Source organism: Solanum stenotomum, chromosome 8, assembly GCF_019186545.1.
Source record: "Solanum stenotomum isolate F172 chromosome 8, ASM1918654v1, whole genome shotgun sequence".
Lineage (NCBI taxonomy): Eukaryota > Viridiplantae > Streptophyta > Magnoliopsida > Solanales > Solanaceae > Solanum > Solanum stenotomum.
The window spans coordinates 6,897,910-6,917,545 of NC_064289.1; the positions used below are offsets into that span (position 1 = coordinate 6,897,910).

A 19,636-nucleotide genomic window follows, 5' to 3' on the forward strand; every position below is an offset into this window, starting at 1 on the left:
GTAGAGTATATGCAAGCCTTACCACTACCTCGTGGAGGTAAAGAGGTTGTTCCCGAAAGACCCTCGGCTCAAGTATATGAATACTCAATATCTATTCAGCTCTAATTGTGCCCAATGACTCAAATACTCAAGAATTTGTGGTTATTAGGACAAATAAGAAGATCTCTTTTACAGACTCACCAAATCTCACACTCAATATATATATACAGACTGCTAACCAAACTAAAAAGTCCCCCAGCAAACAAAGACCTTAGTTAAATGTACCAACAACAGCTAAAACCTTGGCTATACAAACTCCAAAAGATGCAACACATATTACCAATTTCATCAAAATACAGAGTTGATTTTCAGTCGCTCAATTAATAGTTATTATCTCATAAAGTCAATTTCTTTGTTGAAAAAAATTGGAATCGAGAAAAGTGACTTTCTGAAATAATAACTATTAGTTGATTGACCATAAGAGAAAGGGATAAAAGAAAGGACCTTTAACACAGAGGCATAGCTCTCAGCTTGTTCAATTTCAGAGAAATAGCGAGTCCACCGATTCCAATCCCAATCTGACGATGTCGAAGAAGAAGAAGCGAAGCAAGTATTGTTACAATTTTCATCAGCAGAAGGAGTTGAGGTGCTGTTTACAGTAACGCATCGGCAACAAAGCCTGGAGTTTTTGGGGTTTTTAAGAAATGATTTATTTGGGAAATTAACGAAATAAGTAGAAGAAGGTGATGAAGAAGATAGTGAAGGACGGACGGTGACGTGTCCCGCCGCAGCCCAAGCGTTGGCCACCGCCATATCTACTCTTCTTCTTCTTCTTCTTTGCAGAGATTTCTATGGAGTCTTTGGAAAATAGTGTTTGTATTTGTGGATAAAAGAAGATAATTTACGGCCGATTAGAGAAACAGAGAGAGACTTCATGGTTTTGCACAAGGACCACTGGGGCCTATTCTTCTTTTTTTTTTATCTTTTTATGTTTTCACATTTTTTTTCTTTTCCCTTTATTTTATCCTCATTACTTACCTCAATTGATGTCTCAAATTTGTTCTTCTAGTACTCTTAGGAGTCCGACTATTTTGAATTCGTGTCACATAGAATCCCATTCGGAAGGACACGCTTTCTATCAAGGATTTTTAGTGATATCTTCCATTTTAATTAGTGACCACGAATTTTAATCTTGTGTTTAAAAATATGTTTAATTTATTAATTTATACAGTTTTATAGCTTATACTTTCTCTGTTCCAATTTATATGACCTATTTTAACTCGACATAAAGTTTAAGAAAGAAATGATGACTTTTGAAATTTGTGATCCAAAATAACCCACAAATGTTCCATAAATCATTTCATTAAGAATAAAATTAGTTTTTAAAATTAAAATCTTATGAAACGTGTCATTCTTTTGGGACTTGATTAAAAAAGAAAGTGAGTCATATAAACTGGGACAAAGAGAGTGTGGTATAACTTAATATTGTATAAATTATACACAACAGCTGTACAGCTGGGCCCAAGTGTAAAGTTTGTTCCAAAAAGGACAGATGCGTCGTCTATTTACAAGTGGTTCTTGAGATTAATTTAACTTTGCAAGTGCAAATCAAGTAGACTGTTGAAGTTTAAGCCCAAAAAAAAAAGGTAGACTGTTGAAGTCACATCATACTTTATGATAAGAATTGGAAACCATGCTTTAACTTGGGGACCATGTGGCAAATTACATGGCATTATCAATTGATTTGATTTTATAAATAAACAAATATACCTATGTAGCATTGAGCTGTTACACTTGAAGTTGATTATCAACATGGAGACATCTGTTTTTCCTATAACACATAAAATAGTATATGACTACTTTAGTATTAACAAGTAGCAACAGATACAGTTTTACTGATGGGAAACTCAGTCTTGAAGGTTCATTTAGACACGGAATAAACAGTATGTGAATTAATCGATAAAACTCGTGGTAAAACAAACATATATTGCTCCATCTGAACAAGCTGGCTGTGAACATAAATCATTGCCACCACATTTCCAATTGATGAAATTTGGTTGCAATGAGAAACCACTACGAACACTGGACAATGACTACAAGTTGTTAGGAATCACCAAGTTAGAAATTTGAAAAGGTAAAGAACCTCCTCTGGAAGTATGGTTATTGTTCCCTCGGAGACTGTTCCACTACAACTTGTACAGGTTCCACGTTTCCATGACTGTGAGGTGTGGATGCTTGGTTGCTGATATCAGCTGGATCTACCTCACTGCCCAGGCCAGCATCCTGTGTGCGTACAGGGCGGAGCAAACCTTGCATTCTTAGCAGATAGCTCTGGCTGGAGGGTTGGGATCTCACATACTGTGCGGCTGTCACAACATTGGCTGTTGACCCCTCTGAATCGGTTCGGATATTGGATAAAGCACTGAGATCAAGATTTGGAAAGACAGAAGAGCGGCATCTAGGGCATTTCACGTTTAGGCGAAGCCATTCATCAATGCATTCCACGTGAAAGTTGTGAGCACAAGGCAGACCACGAACCTGCATATGAAATCTTGTAGTAAGATAAAGTGATACTCCTGCCTAAATTAAGCATGGAAGTAAGATTCGTATGCATCTGATACCATGATGTTCTAGTGTTCACTTTTTTAGGGGAACTACCATCTCTCTGACACCAAAAGAAGAGGGGGGGTAGGAAACATGCCTTTGGGTCTGCTTAATTAAAATCAGTATGCATTCAACCTCAGCAATATCCCCAGATCCCTAACTCAAGTGTAATCTGTAGGCTGAGTAATAAAAAAACAGAGAATCGACAAGGCAGAATCTCCTCAAAAGTGAACCCAAACACAAATCATCCTACTTAACAGTTATGCTTTTGCTTTTTTCTCAGAGTGAGCTAGGGATATGGACATTACATGAAAATAAATACTTCCATACTAATTGACCAGGCACCTTTAAATTATATCTCCAGTAGTCGCACACAATTTGATCTAATTTACTCTGTAAGGATATTAAGGAATTAATTCGACTTCCATAAAATTAGTGTGCTAGAGCATTGGCTAGGTACTCAAATATAATTTTGCCAGAATCATTACATCATGGTATGCATTTGAACACACTTGAGAATGCTCTACAAAATGTTAACAATTTCAGTCAAGTTATATGTTTAAGGGCATGGTGGAAGAGAAAAGGTTAACCATAAGTTCTATTTTTTTTCAAGGGAAGTACAATAAAGTAGTATTTACACAAAAGAGACAGTTACCTCATTTCCCATGCGAAACTCTTCCAAACAGATAGGGCACTCGCTACAGTCAGTAGGAACAGCCTTCAGCCGGAACTTTGGTAGTTCCTGAATGAGTGCTTCCACTGCTTCTGTCTGTGTGCCAAATAGAGAGATACCACCAAGTTAGGATGATCCAAAAGGATTTCAGTTGACCAAGCGTAGCATGGAAATTTATGATGACCACTGACTAATGACTCCAGCTATTGATAGTAAAATGTTACTTGTTACCTGAGCTTGGGTTAAGTAAAGTCCTGGATGATAAGAAGTAGCATCAGGGCCCATTGCTCTCATCTCCTGTCCTTCTGCTGCAAAAGTCCAATCTGGCACTCTGATCATGTCAACCAGCACCTGTATTGAGGCAAAGGTTAAACATGTCACTAGAAACAAATATCTAATTACTATATCATTCTATGAGAAGCAAAATCAGACATCTATTACCGATGTCAAACTATGTGTTAAGAAAAACGAGTCGGGAGTGATACCATATTAAGAAAAATGGGCCTTGAACTTAACTCTAAAATCTAGCTCATAACGTGAAGATTGTCTAAGACCATATAAGGATATTACAGCTCATACCCTCACCTAATTTGGGACACTTGACACTATGAAGGTTCAAACTCTAAAACCTAAAAAGTTAGATAGAGTCCAGTTGCACTCGGCCTCAAAAGAAGAAACAAACCAATCTGAACAACTTAAATTATTTGAGTTCATTCTTGACATTGCTGTAACTTCCTAAAACTAGCTCACGAAAACAAAATTGTTGAAGTGCTGATTAGTGAATAAATTTACTAGATTATATCATGCCAAATATCTTACAATAAACACTTCTATTTAACAACTACAGGGGTATCAAATTGCTAAGCCATACTATGAAGATTTGGGAGAGAGTAGTGGAGATGAGGGTGAGAAGAGGGGTGTCCATTTCTGAGAATCAGTTTGGATTCATGCCGGGACGGTCGACGACCGAAGCCATTCATCTTATGCGAAGACTGGTAGAAAAATATAGAGAGAGGAAGAGAGACCTACATATGGTGTTCATTGACCTTGAAAAGGCCTATGACAAAGTACCAAGGAGTGTCCTCTGGAGGTGCTTGGAAGCTAAAGGTGTCCCGATGATATATATTAGGGCGATAAAGGACATGTACGGTGGAGCCAAGACTCGGGTTAGAACGGTTGGAGGTGACTCGGAACTTTTCCCAGTTGAGATGGGGTTGCACCAAGGATCTGTCCTTAGCCCTTTTCTATTTGCTTTGGTGATGGATGAGTTGACGCGGTCTATTCAGGAGAAGGTCCCGTGGTGTATGTTATTTGCGGACGACATAGTACTGATTGATGAGACGCGGGACAGAGTTAATGCGAGGTTGGAGGTGTGGAGACAAACGCTTGAGTCCAAAGGGTTCAAGTTGAGTAGGACCAAAACAGAATATTTGGGGTGCAAATTCAGTGAGGCGTTGGAGGAGGCAGATGTGGAAGTGAGTCTTGCCACACAGATCATTCCTAAGAAAGAAAGTTTTAAGTATCTCGAGTTTGTAATCCAAGGAAGTGGCGACATCGACGATGATGTCACACACCGCATTGGGGTTGCTTGGATGAAATGGAGGAATGCCTCTGGAGTCTTGTGTGATAAGAAAATTCCACCTAGACTTAAAGGTAAGTTCTACAGAGTGGTAGTTAGACCGGCCTTGTTGTACGGAGCGGAGTGTTGGCCAGTCAAGAACTCACATGTTCAGAAAATGCAGGTTGCGAAGATGAGGATGTTGAGATGGATGTGTGGGGACACTAGGAGTGATAAGATTAGGAATGAAGTTATCCGGGAGAAGGTGGGAGTGGCATCTGTGGTGGACAAGCTGAGGGAAGCGAGACTGAGATGGTTTGGACATGTGAAGAGACGGTGCGAAGACGCCCCAGTGAGGAGGTGTGAGGGGCTGGTCGTAGAGGGTACGCGGAGGGGTAGAGGTAGGCCTAAGAAGTATTGGGGAGAGGTGATTAGACAGGACTTGGCTCAGCTTCACATTACCGAAGACATGACTCTAGATAGGAAGGAGTGGAGGTCGCGTATTAAGGTTGAAGGTTAGTAGGGCTAGCGTGCTGTCCTTTCTCGCGAGGGTATGGGTTGCTAGCGTGTGTAGTGGTCGTAGCCTTGCACTTGCAGTTCTTGTCTGTGGTACCTATAGCCTTATGTTGTTTACGGCGTTTCACTCCTCTCATTGTTCTATTGAGGCTTCCGTCTCCCCTGTTGATTATTTACTATCTTTCTTATTGGATGGTATGTTTTATGCACTGTTTTCCTCGCCTTTAACTTGGTTTTGGTGTACTTGAGCTGAGGGTCTTTCGAAAACAGCCTCTCTACCTCCACGAGGTAGTGGAAGGCCTGCGTACACTCTACCCTCCCCAGACCCCACATAGTGGGATTTCACTGGGTATGTTGTTGTTGTTGTAAACACTTCTATTTAATTGTAAATCTCCCCACGGAAATAGTATATATCCAGTAAAGTAATTCGGAATTGATCATCTTACTCCTGTGATGACTTGAGTTGGAACAACCATCCGAACCTTAAAATCAGACCACTAGTTAAGCTAAATATGTCTTATACTTATCAAGATCTATACAAGTAGATGCACAAGACCATGATATTTAACCAAAAAATTAGAAGATAAAGTAGTGACAACTACAGAGTACCACCATTAGTGTGTATAAGGAAAGGAAAGACAGTTGCAGTTACAGTTCTTGTGGCATGAGTACTAGGAGCTTTCTGTAATCCTATTTTTTAATCACTCTGATTTCATGCCCAAGTCAGCTATGACATGATAAAGTTTATGCGTTAATATTCTCATATCATTCGTGCACTAGAATTTTCTTTGGAAAGAGGCATCAATTTGCAGCTTTACACATTTTTTTACAAGATCAAGATTTGTGTGTCAATAAGCTTAATTACAACAAATATCAATACACCAACTATGCTTCAATCCAAAACTAGTTCAGTCAGCTATGTGAATCCATTGACTAAGCGGCTCATTTGAGACAGTAGCTATTCAAACTTCAATTGAACTCCCAGAAGCACCAAGAAAGATCCACATCTCTTTGTATATTAGACAATGCCTATTTTTCACCAACCAAGGTCAATTCACAGACACGTAGCCTCGTAGCTTAAAGAAATTTGATGTCATAAAAGTGCATTAATCCCCATGAGATATTAGAAAAATGTATACCACTTTGATTTTCTTTTTCATTTCAATTTTTGGTACTTCTATGCAAAGAGCTGGTGGAAGGGGGTTTAGGAAACTTCAACACACAAAAATCTGAATCAAAAGAGAGCACCTTACACAAGTCCAAAAGCAAGGCTATCAATGCAAACTACAATCATTATTTTTTCACATCTAAGCCAATAAAATGGAATTATGGGACCCTCAAACTTTGAAGGAAAAATCAATTTAACATCAAGAGATAGCACGGGTTACCACAAAATTTTAGCTAATACTATTGATGAAGATATAACAATACAATTTAGGTTCTAAAGCATACCCCGAATTCGGAAGTAGGAATTCCTTGTTGAGCACGTAAAGAATGGGCTTGCCTTCTAGTTAACCACTGCAAAGAGAAATTTGACACTTAATAGATGTAGTATTGATATCACTTCAAATGCATAAAAGTCATTTGTTAGACCATGGACTTCTATGTGTACGTACGACAAAATTACCCCAAGAAATAATAAGAAGTTGGGGGTATTAAAGGTTACTATCCTTCTTACAGGTCGTCTCAACGATTTTTTGGGAAAGAAGAGGCCAACACTGCTGTCGAAATTGAAACAGGTAATCAGTTAAACTTTTTGGACTAGATTTTTGACTGGAAGACTAACCTTCCCAATTGATATGCAAGCTATGCCAATGAGTCCACAGTAGCTGAACAGCAACCAAATAAGGAAGCCCCACTTTTGACCTTCTTCTGGCAACTGAAAGAATTCGGCAATCATATCAATCCTAAGGTTTCAGACCAGAACATCTAAAGTCAATGAGATCTTCGGGAACTTACACAGTTTCTCGCACTAGTGAACCATAAAGTCCCGATAATGGTCCAAGCCCAAAGAAAAGGATACAGAAACAGGGCAAGAATTGAAAGAACAACTATTCTTCCACGAAAGCGAGTGTATCTCTGCTGCCAACCCAAATCCCTAAAATTTAATAACACCTATACTTCAGTCCTTGTCATCTGAAACCATGATTCATATCGGGTAAGGAAATGACCATAAGATCCTCATGTTAACCAAAATAATTTAATGAAAATCCACTAACTATTAATGTCATGTGTCACACCTAGCTTTGATTAAAAAGTGAGAGGGTTGAACATCAAACATGATTCTAAAGGATACTCCCAATCAAAGTAACAACTCTGGACAGGGGCAGATGAAAAATTATACTATGAAAATAGGGCAAATTAAAATGCTTTATTTTATTTTATTTTGCATATATATAAGTTGTTGAATCCCTTGGTATTTTTTTTCTTTCAACCCCTTATTTGGATTCCTGGCTCCACCACTAACTCTGCATGATATTCATACTACATGCACAAAAGAGGAGATTGCCAACCACCTAGGTAAGACTAATATCAAAATTAACGGACTCTTAATGAGGGAAAAACTCCTAAAAATTAGCTCGGGACGAAGGAGAAGACAAGTAATGACTTTTTGTAAGAAAAATTGGAAGTATACTATAGTCCTAGAGAGGTGGCCTTACAATCCCATTCCAGCAGCAAGTCCATTATCAACAAACATCAAGAGCCGAAAAAGAAACACTGTTGTGTAGTCAACCTGGATCAGCAAGAGGTTAAACAACTGAGTCTTTCCAATAAATACTACACTAATTTTCAGTAAACAAAGCATTGCTTTAATACCCACCACTATCCAAATGTGCAACGGATATATACAAAGATGGTACCGCTTCCAATTTATCGCCACAATGATTCTAATAAAGAAACAGTTGAGGAAAGATAAAACAATTCAAGACAAGGAACACCAAAGATACAAGCCCGGGAATCTTAGTAGCTCAGTTGCGCTTGGCTATCTGAACTTTCACCAATTTTGGTGAGAGTTCCATTCCCCCACCTTGTAATCCCCTACCCCCAAATTATTTTTCAAAAAAAAAACAAAACCCCAAAGACACTAGTCAATGAAACTATCTATGAGAAACCCAATTCAGAATCCAGGGTACCTCCCATTTACAGAATGGAACTCAGTGTGAATATTGAAAAGGATACATACTGGTTGCTAACATTGACAGGAAGAATCCATCGTACCTGCAAAATTCAGTTTCAACACCAAACATACTCAATAAAGTTATCTTGAATCTTTACAAAGCAAATTTCTTCGAAAACTACAAATTTAAGTGTTACTAAAATATGGAAAATTTCAAGAACTGACCATTTAAAATCTGCCCCTTTCATTTCACTAAGCAAATGTTTGAAATTGGAGCGACCAAACTGAAAAAAATTCGAACTTTTTTAGTTGCCAATTTTGTTATAGTTCAAGAATCGATGAGTAGGTATTGAAGGAAATTTTCTGTACAGATTTGAAGCTGTCGTGGAAAAGGGAAAGTAAGAATTCTCCAGACTGAACAAGACTGTCTGATGTCATCCAAATTATATATTTGTCCACATATATATTAAAAGAAAAAAAAAGTTATGTAAAAATTTTTATTGCAAATAATACCTCATACTACAGAATTTATATAGGGTATAAAAATAACAACATATTTTGTGTAATTCCACGAGTAAAGTTTAGAATTGTGGATATGTACATAGTTATCAGCACGGTATGTAATGTACATACCAAAGTCTAGCAAGGGGAGAGAAAACACAACGCCGTTTATCAAAACTCTATTGCTTGTTGGAAAGGTTCAATTGAGGGAGAGAAAAACAAGCGAGTTTCACAATTGAATTTGTTACAAATTTCAAAGCATAGCTATAATTTTTATTTTTTATATTTTTTTTATGAAAAAGGAAACCCGCAGCCGCTGCCCTTTGGGTGTGCACAGGGTAAAACTCTCGCTCTGCTCCTATGCAATAGCTCGCAAATCACATAGCTAGCTATTTGTATATGATTTATGAAAAAATTATAATAAATTACCCTGTTTGTATGTTGGTAAACGAAATATACAAATGGAGTTCTGAAAAAATCATAAATGTATAAATATATAATTTGTGTATACTTACCTTATTTATATATTCACAAGCAAAATACCAAAGGACAGAAATATACAAAATGTAGCCTCCATAGCAAATGGAACTATAGCTATGCATCGCAATTATCAAAACTATATTTATAGAACCTTATTATGTCTATTATGTTTTCTACTTCTGAAATTTTCTCTCTTAATTATTGTAAATTTTCCATATTGTCTTTCGTGAATCGAACTTGAGTATTGGGCCGGGCTGTTTTTATCACCTCGTTACTTTCGCTAAATGGGCTGATGCATGGGCTGGGCTGTCAATCGGATCAGGTATATTCGGCCCAAAATTCTATTCATCTATTTTTGATTTTTTTCAAGTAAAATAAAGACATGTTTTTATATTCTCAAATCTGATTTAATTGGATAATTCTACCTCTCTTTGATGGTACTTGTTATAAACATAATTTTAATACTTTACCATACTTCTTTACAAGTATATCTAATACATTCTATTCTACTAATTAATAAACACATCAAATGCCAACAATTCATACATTTAAACTAACTTCAATTGGTTTAATTAGGTCGATTTTTTGTATCAAAAGTTCATGGGAAACTACTTATAATCACATTCGATTAATTACTCGATCTTTGCCCAAACTTAGGTGTCCCAAACTAGACGTGTTGTGGTTTAAGTCATGATCAAAACTCATAATATATATTTTGACTCAACAGACCTCACAAATTTGTCATTTGAGTTATTGTCATCATTAAACCCCAAAACATGCATTACATCATGTGAATTTATATTATATCTTATAAAACTTTTCATTTTGATATAAAAAATCTCTTAAAATATTATGTGTCATTATATTAAAAATTTATCAGTCCTTTTATTTAATCCGCTCTCATCGACCTACCCTCCGTCAGAAGGGAAGTAAGTTACGTTAGAGGACCAGAACAAAACTTGTGCTTGTGATTTGTGAATTGTAAAAGTCAAAAGAAGTAGGCTTCACATGCAAACTGAATTTTTCATCCCTTTTGTACATCTTAATTATTACTACTCACTAGTTTTTAATTCCATGACTTGTAACATCAAATTTCATAGTGGAAAGGATTTTATTCAGTTCGAATCGAAAAGTTATATTATAATCCAAAAAAAATAGATTTATAGTAATTTTGAATGTCGGTGCTATTTCTAGGGTCTAGTTATGAAATGAGTAATTCAAATTAAATCGTATTAGTATAAAGACTTCAAAAAATAGAGCAAAAAATAAGAGAATACGAAAGAGTGTACTTTTGATTGGTCCCCCGGGGCCACCCCAATTTCAAATGAATAAATTATGAAGAGGTCAGTCAAGTGATTCATCTAAAACAGTTTTAGATTATAATATTTTATTTTTATTTATTTAAAAATTCTACTAGAAGCAAAAAATAATGGAAAAAAACATCTTGCTTTCCTAATGAAGAAGTAAAAGATTTCTGACATGAGTTAATATACAGGTAATGGATATTGCAAAAATAATGTTACAAATTCTCTTGATTGGAGACAGTAATTAGTAGTGTTTATTTAATGATGAAGAAGAAAGGTTGTTGAAGAAAAAATCCAAAAAGGAACAGTTGAAATGAAATACTTATCCATGTTGCATATGATATCAGTTGGCTACATCACATGATGGTTCAATTATTGGCAAAAAGTAGGGAAAAGAAAAAATATTTGGAAAAATATATATATTAGTAATTTATTATTTATCACAGGAATTGAATGTATGTATGTAAAAAAAAATTGGTGTAAATTTAAATTAATCGAATAAATGGCGTGAAATTATGTATATGTGTATATATATATATACATATTATGTCTATTTATTTAGTTTTTTGCCTTTTTGCTTCATTAGGTACAACTCAAAATTTTAGAATTGCAAAGTATTTACCATATGAACAACTCAACGTGATTACGTGAACAAATGTATAAACAACTCTTTTATACCTTTTTTGGCAGGTGAAAATCAAAGCACTTGTTTGTTACTCATTAAGGGCTCGGAGAATAAGATATTTCGAGATTATTATTTTGAAATAATTATTTTATTATAGACCGTGTTATGACCGATGGAATTAGGAAAGAAGCAACGGATTGATTAAGCGCGCTAAGTGGGCCTTAGCTGGCTGACCTGATTTATCCCTTCTCGTTGGATGACCAGCCCTTTCTTAGACTTGGTGAACTCCTGTGTCTAGGTTGAGGCTCACTCGCTGAAGTGTGACTGTAGATCTGGTCTTTACCAGGAAAGAAAGCTATCAATCACCCAGGAGTATTTAGCCTTGCAAGGTGGTCCTTGCTGATTCACCTGGGATTCGATGAATCCCTGCACCCCATTTGGGAAGTTTGTTAGCTCCCTCTTTCTTCTTTAAGTATACTTAGGCTCAATTTAGTTCAATTCTCTAAAGTAAGATTCACCTTATCTAGGACTTGGTCTTTTAATATGAAACAAAATTAACACTATTTTTTTTATAATTAATTTTCGAAATAAGTTATTCCATAATTTTATCCCAACTAAATATGAATAAACTTTCTAAAATTAATTTTAAAATTAGTTATTCCTTATCTCTGATACAACCATAAAACTTGCCCACTTAAGAAAGCCCTCTTGAAATTAAAAGGGACAACAAAGGTCAACCCTGACATTTTAAATTTAAAAAATGCTATCGTCATTGCGATTAAATTGCGAGGTTTTAACTAATCAAAATTGTTTTTTTAAAAAAATTAAAATTAAATCTAAAACATGATTTTGTAAAAAACAAAACAAGTTTATAACAAAAGAAGATATTCATTAAAATTGAAGTGCAATACAAGATTCAGATTCAAGTTAGTAGGTATAAACATACAGAGTCAATTTGAATTAGGAGTATATATTTATAGTTAAAATCTTTGATATACGTATTTTATTTATAGAAAAGTTGAACCTATCTTCAAATAAGTTTGTTCTTTAATATATATATATATAAAGATTGTAATGATATTTTGTGTCCATTAACATAATATTACGCGTTTAAGTTTTGTGCATCGATAATAAATATTTTTTCTTAAACATTGTTACTAAACTTTTTACAACCACATATAAATATAGTAAATTCGACATCCGAATGAGATTGATAACCTACTATAACTCATTAAATTGAATCAATAATATAATCTTATTATTTTTTATATCGATTACACACACTTCAAATTTTTAAAAAGATAATATTTTGTAAACTATCAATATATAATTTTTTTCTTTTCATATTATTATATCATCATTACGTATCATAGATAATATCATATCTTATTTATAAGATTTTAGATTTTACGAGTTACTTATTTATATCGATGACATATAAAAGAAGATAGGACTTTTTCAAGGAAAAATTACCTAAATGCACAACTGATTTTACTATATTATCTAAAATTTTCCATCATTTGAAAAAAATTACAAAAAATTCCTACTTTACGCAATGTATCATCAGTTGATGCATCACTTACGCGATGTATCGGTTGGATACATCACTTTACGCGATATATCGAGACATACACAATGTATCGAGACGTTATTTTACGCAATATATCAGTCGAATACGTCACTTTACGAGATGTATCGATCGAATACATCACTTTAAGCGATGTATCATGACGTATGCAATGTATTAAAATATTGAGTGATGTATTTGAAATCGAGACGTGATGTATCAAGACGCTTTGGAATGTATCCAGAAATTCCACCAAATTTAAAGGATTTTTGTAATTGAAAAAGAGTAGGAATATGATATAATTAGTTTTTAACACTATAAGATTTGTATATGATGTTCCATATTCATATTAATTTGAATTCATATAAAATAGGGCTTATTTAGAGTAATACGGTATTCGAAATCGAGACATCTAATTAAAAAATATTAAGGAGATTGGTGGGTCAAAGAGCACGCATTGTCTAGAGGCAATTCCATGTGCCCACATGGCATTGCTCTTCTCATAATACTCTCTTCTCTTCCCCCTTCTTCCATACACATACATATTACACCACAAACTCTACTCTCCTCTCCTTGCACCATATACCCCAACAAGCCCTTCTTCTTCTTTTTCAATTCTTCTACTGTGAAACTGCTAAAAATCCAATCTTTACAACTTTGCAGAAGCAAGATTTTGAAAAAAAATGGAGAAGGGCAGTGATGGGTTTGTGAGAGCAGATCAGATTGATTTGAAGAGCTTGGATGAACAACTGGAAAGGCATCTTATCAGAGCAAGAACTATGGACAAGGACAAGAATAAGAAGAAACCACAGGATGATTCTTCCATTAACTACAACATTTCTACTGCTACAGTGGCCAACCACCCCACCATCCCCAACCCCAACCTCTCCCTGTTTAGCTCATCTGTTCCTAGGCAAAGATATGAGTGGGAAATTGACCCTTCAAAGCTCATCATCAAAACTGTTCTTGCTCGTGGCACCTTTGGTACTGTCCACCGTGGCATTTATGATGGTCAAGATGTTGCCGGTCAGTTCTTCATTTTCCAAATAATCTTTTAAACTACGCAATTTCTTGTATTTAGCTTTAAGATGACAGAATGTAAAAAATGGTTCTTGCAAATACTAAAGACTTGATTTTTTTGCTTGTCTGGTGGAATTTTTGTGTTAGCTTGTGGGGTTCCTCTGAGCTGCTGGAATAATGATACTTTTTTTTTTCTTTTTTCTTTCTGGGGTTGTTCTTGTTGTTCATTTTTTTTTTCCTTTTTCTTGATTGGTGTTTGGGGGTGGAGGGGTTTGGATTTTGCAGAATACTGGTTAGTCATTTTGAGCTTTTTCTTATGCAATCCGTGAATAGAGGCACGGGTTTGGATTGAATTTCTTGCAAGTTGCAGATGACGGCATTAACTTGGCTGTGTTATGCATTTGTTGCTGTATATCTGAACTTTCATGTGAACCAATCTGTTACTCATTTAAGTATTAAAGTAATGCATGGCATCTTTACAATTCTGGATCTTATTTTCCTGTTCCCTCTTTATTGCAGTGTTAGTTTTATTGTCATTGTCATTGCTACAGGGAATTAACATTGTCCAGACTTGCTCTTTTTTCTTTTCCCTTTTTCCTGGTTCAATTTGCAAAGTTTTGCACCAGTTAAAAGGGAAAAAGGGAGAAAGTAACTTTTAGTTAACATGTGAGTTATTTTGTTACCCTCAGTTAAACTGCTGGACTGGGGGGAAGAGGGACACAGAACAGAAGCTGAAATAGCATCACTAAGGGCAGCTTTTACTCAAGAAGTTTCAGTGTGGCATAAACTTGACCATCCTAATGTAACCAAGGTGACGTTAAGCTTCTTCAACTCATAATGTGTAGGAAGGGTTTAGAGCTTGTTGAATATTGCTGCTTGTTGTTTAAACTTCATAGAAATATGCCTGGAGTATATGTCTAATTTTGTGTACTGTCTCATTTCAATCCTTAAAACTGTTATATAAGAGTCATTTTTTTTATGTACATGAGTCGTCAACGCCCCTATGTGTGCATGTTGATTTCTTTTTGCATGGTCCAAGCACTCAACCATAGAATTATAGGGATTCTAATACCTGTTCAAATGTATAAAACACCTCATCTATCTTTTAACCATCAGCGGGTGATGGGAGAAAGTGTTACCCAACCTTCACATCGGTGAAGTAACTGTTGAACGAAAAGATGCCACCAAATAAATTCAGGAAATGATAACAAAACATTACAATTCTTGACTTGTGTATTATTTAAGGTCTGCTTGATTGGAAGATTATATTTTAGCCTTAACAATCACCTTACAATGTTATCACTATGTTTCAATTCTGTCATACTTTCTAAAATCCAAACAACTTTTGAGTTCTTATTAAAGTTGCAAACTCTGAAAATTTGCTGCATTTGAGCTGTCGCATTGCACAGGGAGTGCAGAGTTCTTTATTCTTAAACCATCATTGCCAAGGCTCTTGTAGTAATCTAGTTTACCTAAGATAATTCATTCATCAATGTAGCAGAAACCTATGTAAGTAAAGGAAAAAGCGTGCTCCTTCAGGGACACTAAGAGTTATGTGAAGCTTTCTCATGCCTTTATTGGTAAGAAAGAATTCCAAGTCGAAGTTTACATTAGTTTGATTTTACGGGCTACTATTAATCTTTATTCATTATGTTCTGATGATTGGATGCATTACTTTTTAGTAGCTTATATTGAGCATGATTAAAACCACGAGAAATATAGAACTTTAATTTGTCCAGGTTCTCATCTCATTTAACTGCCAATCATTTGTACGAGCACAATTTCTACAAGAGACTGCATATGCACTGATTGTTGCTTAGATGTAATCATAGCTATTAATAAACTGTTTATCTTACATAATAAAATAATCTCTCATTTAATACAGTTCATTGGGGCGACCATGGGGGCTTCTGGTTTAAATATACAAACAGAAAATGGTCATATTGGCATGCCTAGTAATATATGTTGTGTTGTTGTGGAATATCTTCCGGGTGGTGCCTTAAAATCTTACCTTATCAAGAACAGAAGAAAGAAGCTAGCATTCAAAGTTGTAGTGCAGATTGCACTTGATTTGGCCAGAGGGTAAGTTGAACCTTGTTTCATTTCTGCCTTTCTAACGGCCAGGTCTTTATCTAGGATCTGTCATTTATCTTAACCAGGACAATCAATTGAACTTTGTAGGTTAAGTTACCTTCACACTCAGAAGATTGTGCATAGAGATGTTAAGACAGAGAATATGTTGTTGGACAAGACACGTACTGTAAAGATTGCAGACTTTGGGGTTGCACGAGTTGAGGCCTCTAATCCTAATGACATGACGGGGGAGACAGGAACCCTTGGCTATATGGCTCCTGAGGTACATATTTGAACTGGAGTAGGTTTTTTACCTTTTTTACAGATAACTTTCACTTATGTCTGTTTGTTTGTTCGCTGTCCATTAGATGATATACTCTAATCACTTCTAGCACTTACAAACCTATTTCCTGCTATCTCAATGTACCTGCAATGCACTTAAACCTGTTGATCCACTATAAAATGAAATCTGATAGTGTTAAACCTCTATGTTGAATATTTGTTACAGCGTCTCTTTGTTTTTGTCTAATCTTCCTTTATAACTCCCGGAAGAGTAATGGTAAAGATTAAGGGATATAGTCCTCAAAATCAAGTCAATTAATAAAAATGTGATCCAAGAGTAACGCATTGCTGTATATTAAGTCGAGCATTGTTGATATATGTGCTTAAACTGCAGGTTCTCAATGGCAACCCGTACAACAGAAAATGCGATGTGTACAGTTTTGGCATATGTTTGTGGGAGATATACTGCTGTGACATGCCCTATCCTGATCTCAGTTTCTCAGAAGTGACTTCAGCCGTGGTTCGCCAGGTAAAGTCTCTTAGTTTTGCACTTTTTGGAGTTCCAAAAAAAACACAATTAGTGATGTTGCCAAGCACATGAAATATATAGAGCACAGAAAGAGAACATATATATTTTTCTCTTGTAGTGACTAAGCTTGTCGTAAACTGAAGACGTTTAATATGTCTCTTTTGTTTCGAGCTCCCTTTGTTTAATGTGATTTATGCTCTTTCACACAGAATTTGAGGCCAGAAATACCAAGATGTTGCCCAAGTTCCCTTGCAAATGTGATGAAACGATGCTGGGACGCTAATCCTGATAAGCGGCCTGAGATGGACGAGGTAGTATCCATGATAGAGGCTATTGACACATCCAAAGGCGGGGGAATGATCCCCGTTGATCAACAACAGGGCTGTTTCTGTTTCCGGAAGCATCGTGGACCTTGAACACTCGGAATCCGTGCAGATATACATATAAAGAAGTAGGTTAATTCTATCTCAACTACCAAATATTTCAGAGTCCTGAACTTATACAGTGCCAGATTCTCCTGGTGATTGTGGATATTGGCTGGCAAATTGCGCTGCATTTCTCAATTAGATTTTGTAAAGCTTATACCTTTCTTTTCATTTTCTTCATTTCACTTGTAGTTGTTTGATTTTACTTCTTTTAAATATATAATCTTCCCCAATAGTTGACATTGGTGGTTTGGATTTCAAATGAACTTCCACCTTCTTCTATGTATGACTTACATAAGGATAATAGTCAAAACAAATTGAGGGAATTTGCAGCTTCTTGTAACATTTTAAGTGATGCAACCAAATATTAGTCCATGTTATCTCTATTGGTTCTTTTTATACCATTCTATTTGGAATGAATTGATTGTGTCCCATAGCATTCGATAATAAAGATCCACTAAACTCAGTACCTCCCTTACTAGTACACCAACTAGATTCATACTCATTACATATATGCTCACTTAGCAACGATAAGGAAGGAAATTTATGGATAACGGGATATAGAAGTCAGGTGAGATGATCAACTCTTGCCATAAGAAAAAGATGTCTACAATAGGAGATCTCATGCATATATTAACTGATTTGCTTTAATGAAATAAAGTGAAAATGTAGGGTAAATACATCAGAGTATACTGTTAAAATGGTAGACTTTTTCTTTTTCTCTCTTTATCACACCACATATATATATACACACTTAGAAAACAGTGTGGGAGTTTCATCTCTGCAATTTTGTTTATCAGACATCTGACTTGGTGGATTTGGAAGTACTTAGTTCAACTTCTTTTTCATCCTCATCCCAATTTGTAGTGCGGTAAAATGCTGCAAAGAGGATCAGCTGCACTAATCCAGACAATGAACCCAATCCATTGGGGATCTGTTTTATTATAATCACATAAACAAAAAAAGAGACATGTTAGTGACTTAATTTTACTCGTCGCACTCTGAACCTTTTCAGATAAATTAGAACAGAAAGAGTAATAAATTGCATACCAGGATATAGGGATCAAATTTGAGGAGTGCATAGGATGCCCAAACAATGCCATTAGCAAAGTTTGCTAGTGACAAGTAAAATGGCATGTATTTTACACTCTTGGTGGTGATCACCTTCTTCTGCTCAATACAAAAGAGATTATATTAGTGCATGTGGTTGCTTAACGTTGTTATAGAAAGATCTGACTAAATTGATAAACAAACTTACCATGACGGTCAGTGGTGAGGTGTACATGATGACATTGAAGACTATAGCCACAATTCCGATAAGCATTGATCTATCCTTGGTGCCATGGAGGAATGTTAGTGTAACAAAGATGAGGATTGCCATGAAGACTGCTTCAACAATCAAAGCAATTATGATCTTTTGCTGCAGGTACGTTGTAGCAATGTGTTAAATTCTATATGTAAGAAAAAGAGTAATGTTAACTTATTATATACATAGACAGTAAGCTCGTATATATATATACATACGCGCTTAGACCAATCGGAGTAGATGAAGAAGATTGAGACATAGAGCAACTCAATAGCAAGACCAAATCCATTAATGGTGATGACAAGAAGACTGTCAGGGTGAACAAATGGCATGCCATAAAACACCCAAACTGCACAATTCAGAACTGTTGCTATATAAGGATCTGGCTTGAATTCCATCACTGACTTTGCTTTCAAAATTTTCACAAATGTTGGCCTGCATGGAGAGGAAATTTCATAAATAGCGATATTTTGAGCCCTTAAATTAAAACATACGTAAGAAAAAGATTAGAGATGAACTTACCCTGGGGACAAGAAGAGGAAGAAAGATATGACATTACCGATAATTCCTACAACTGTTCTTATAGTGTCTGGATCTGCCATCTTTAATTTTTTTTTATTTTATATGATGCTAGAATTACGAATTTAAAGCTAGGAGATGGCAAGTATTATTGATTATTGAAAATTGCAATTTGCATGGAGGCTGTATTTGTTTTATTGCTTTTTTGTTTTAGACAGCCATGCATCCAAACAGCAACAATATTCACAAAATGTTTCAGCTAATTCTCCTTTTATAGGCCTTTATTGAGAGGTTAATTAATCCTGATTAATGGTTGATCCTTATTACTTGCCGCTTAACCGATATACCTCTCTTTTCGCTTATCTTCATCCACTAAATTAATTTATAACCAATTTATTTTAAAAAATAAATAAATGTTAAACTATATTATACGTGGATGATAATTCTCACCTATTTGTGATACATTTCACACTCAGACAAAAAACAATTGCACATGCATGGTAAACATAAGAGTTAAGACTAACCCTCAAGCTTTTTTCGGCTAAAAACTATGTTCA

At 35.5% G+C, this 19,636-nt stretch overlaps 3 protein-coding genes across 3 annotated transcripts; 1 reads left to right on the forward strand and 2 right to left on the reverse strand.

Moving 5' to 3' along the window:
- Window positions 1–1,903: 1,903 nt before the first annotated feature.
- LOC125874266 (E3 ubiquitin-protein ligase SIS3-like) lies at window positions 1,904–8,859 on the reverse strand. Its single transcript, XM_049555116.1, has 10 exons — window positions 8,674–8,859; window positions 8,511–8,549; window positions 8,152–8,218; window positions 7,991–8,064; window positions 7,290–7,428; window positions 7,117–7,209; window positions 6,783–6,848; window positions 3,488–3,607; window positions 3,239–3,352; window positions 1,904–2,517 (listed from the first exon to the last, which is right to left on the reverse strand). Exons 1-10 carry the CDS (start codon window positions 8,694–8,696, stop codon window positions 2,140–2,142), a joined length of 1,113 nt encoding a protein of 370 aa, XP_049411073.1. The 5' UTR covers window positions 8,697–8,859; the 3' UTR covers window positions 1,904–2,139.
- A 4,465-nt stretch (window positions 8,860–13,324) lies between these two features.
- LOC125873663 (serine/threonine-protein kinase STY13-like) lies at window positions 13,325–17,597 on the forward strand. The gene is made up of 6 exons (XM_049554546.1): window positions 13,325–13,951; window positions 14,635–14,756; window positions 15,831–16,027; window positions 16,127–16,301; window positions 16,695–16,829; window positions 17,039–17,597. The coding sequence occupies exons 1-6, from the start codon at window positions 13,609–13,611 to the stop codon at window positions 17,243–17,245; spliced, it is 1,179 nt and encodes a 392-aa protein (XP_049410503.1). The 5' UTR covers window positions 13,325–13,608; the 3' UTR covers window positions 17,246–17,597.
- A 218-nt stretch (window positions 17,598–17,815) lies between these two features.
- LOC125875171 (bidirectional sugar transporter SWEET5) lies at window positions 17,816–19,474 on the reverse strand. Its single transcript, XM_049556263.1, has 5 exons — window positions 19,083–19,474; window positions 18,779–18,995; window positions 18,513–18,674; window positions 18,305–18,424; window positions 17,816–18,188 (listed from the first exon to the last, which is right to left on the reverse strand). Exons 1-5 carry the CDS (start codon window positions 19,160–19,162, stop codon window positions 18,051–18,053), a joined length of 717 nt encoding a protein of 238 aa, XP_049412220.1. The 5' UTR covers window positions 19,163–19,474; the 3' UTR covers window positions 17,816–18,050.
- Between the last annotated feature and the right edge of the window lie 162 nt (window positions 19,475–19,636).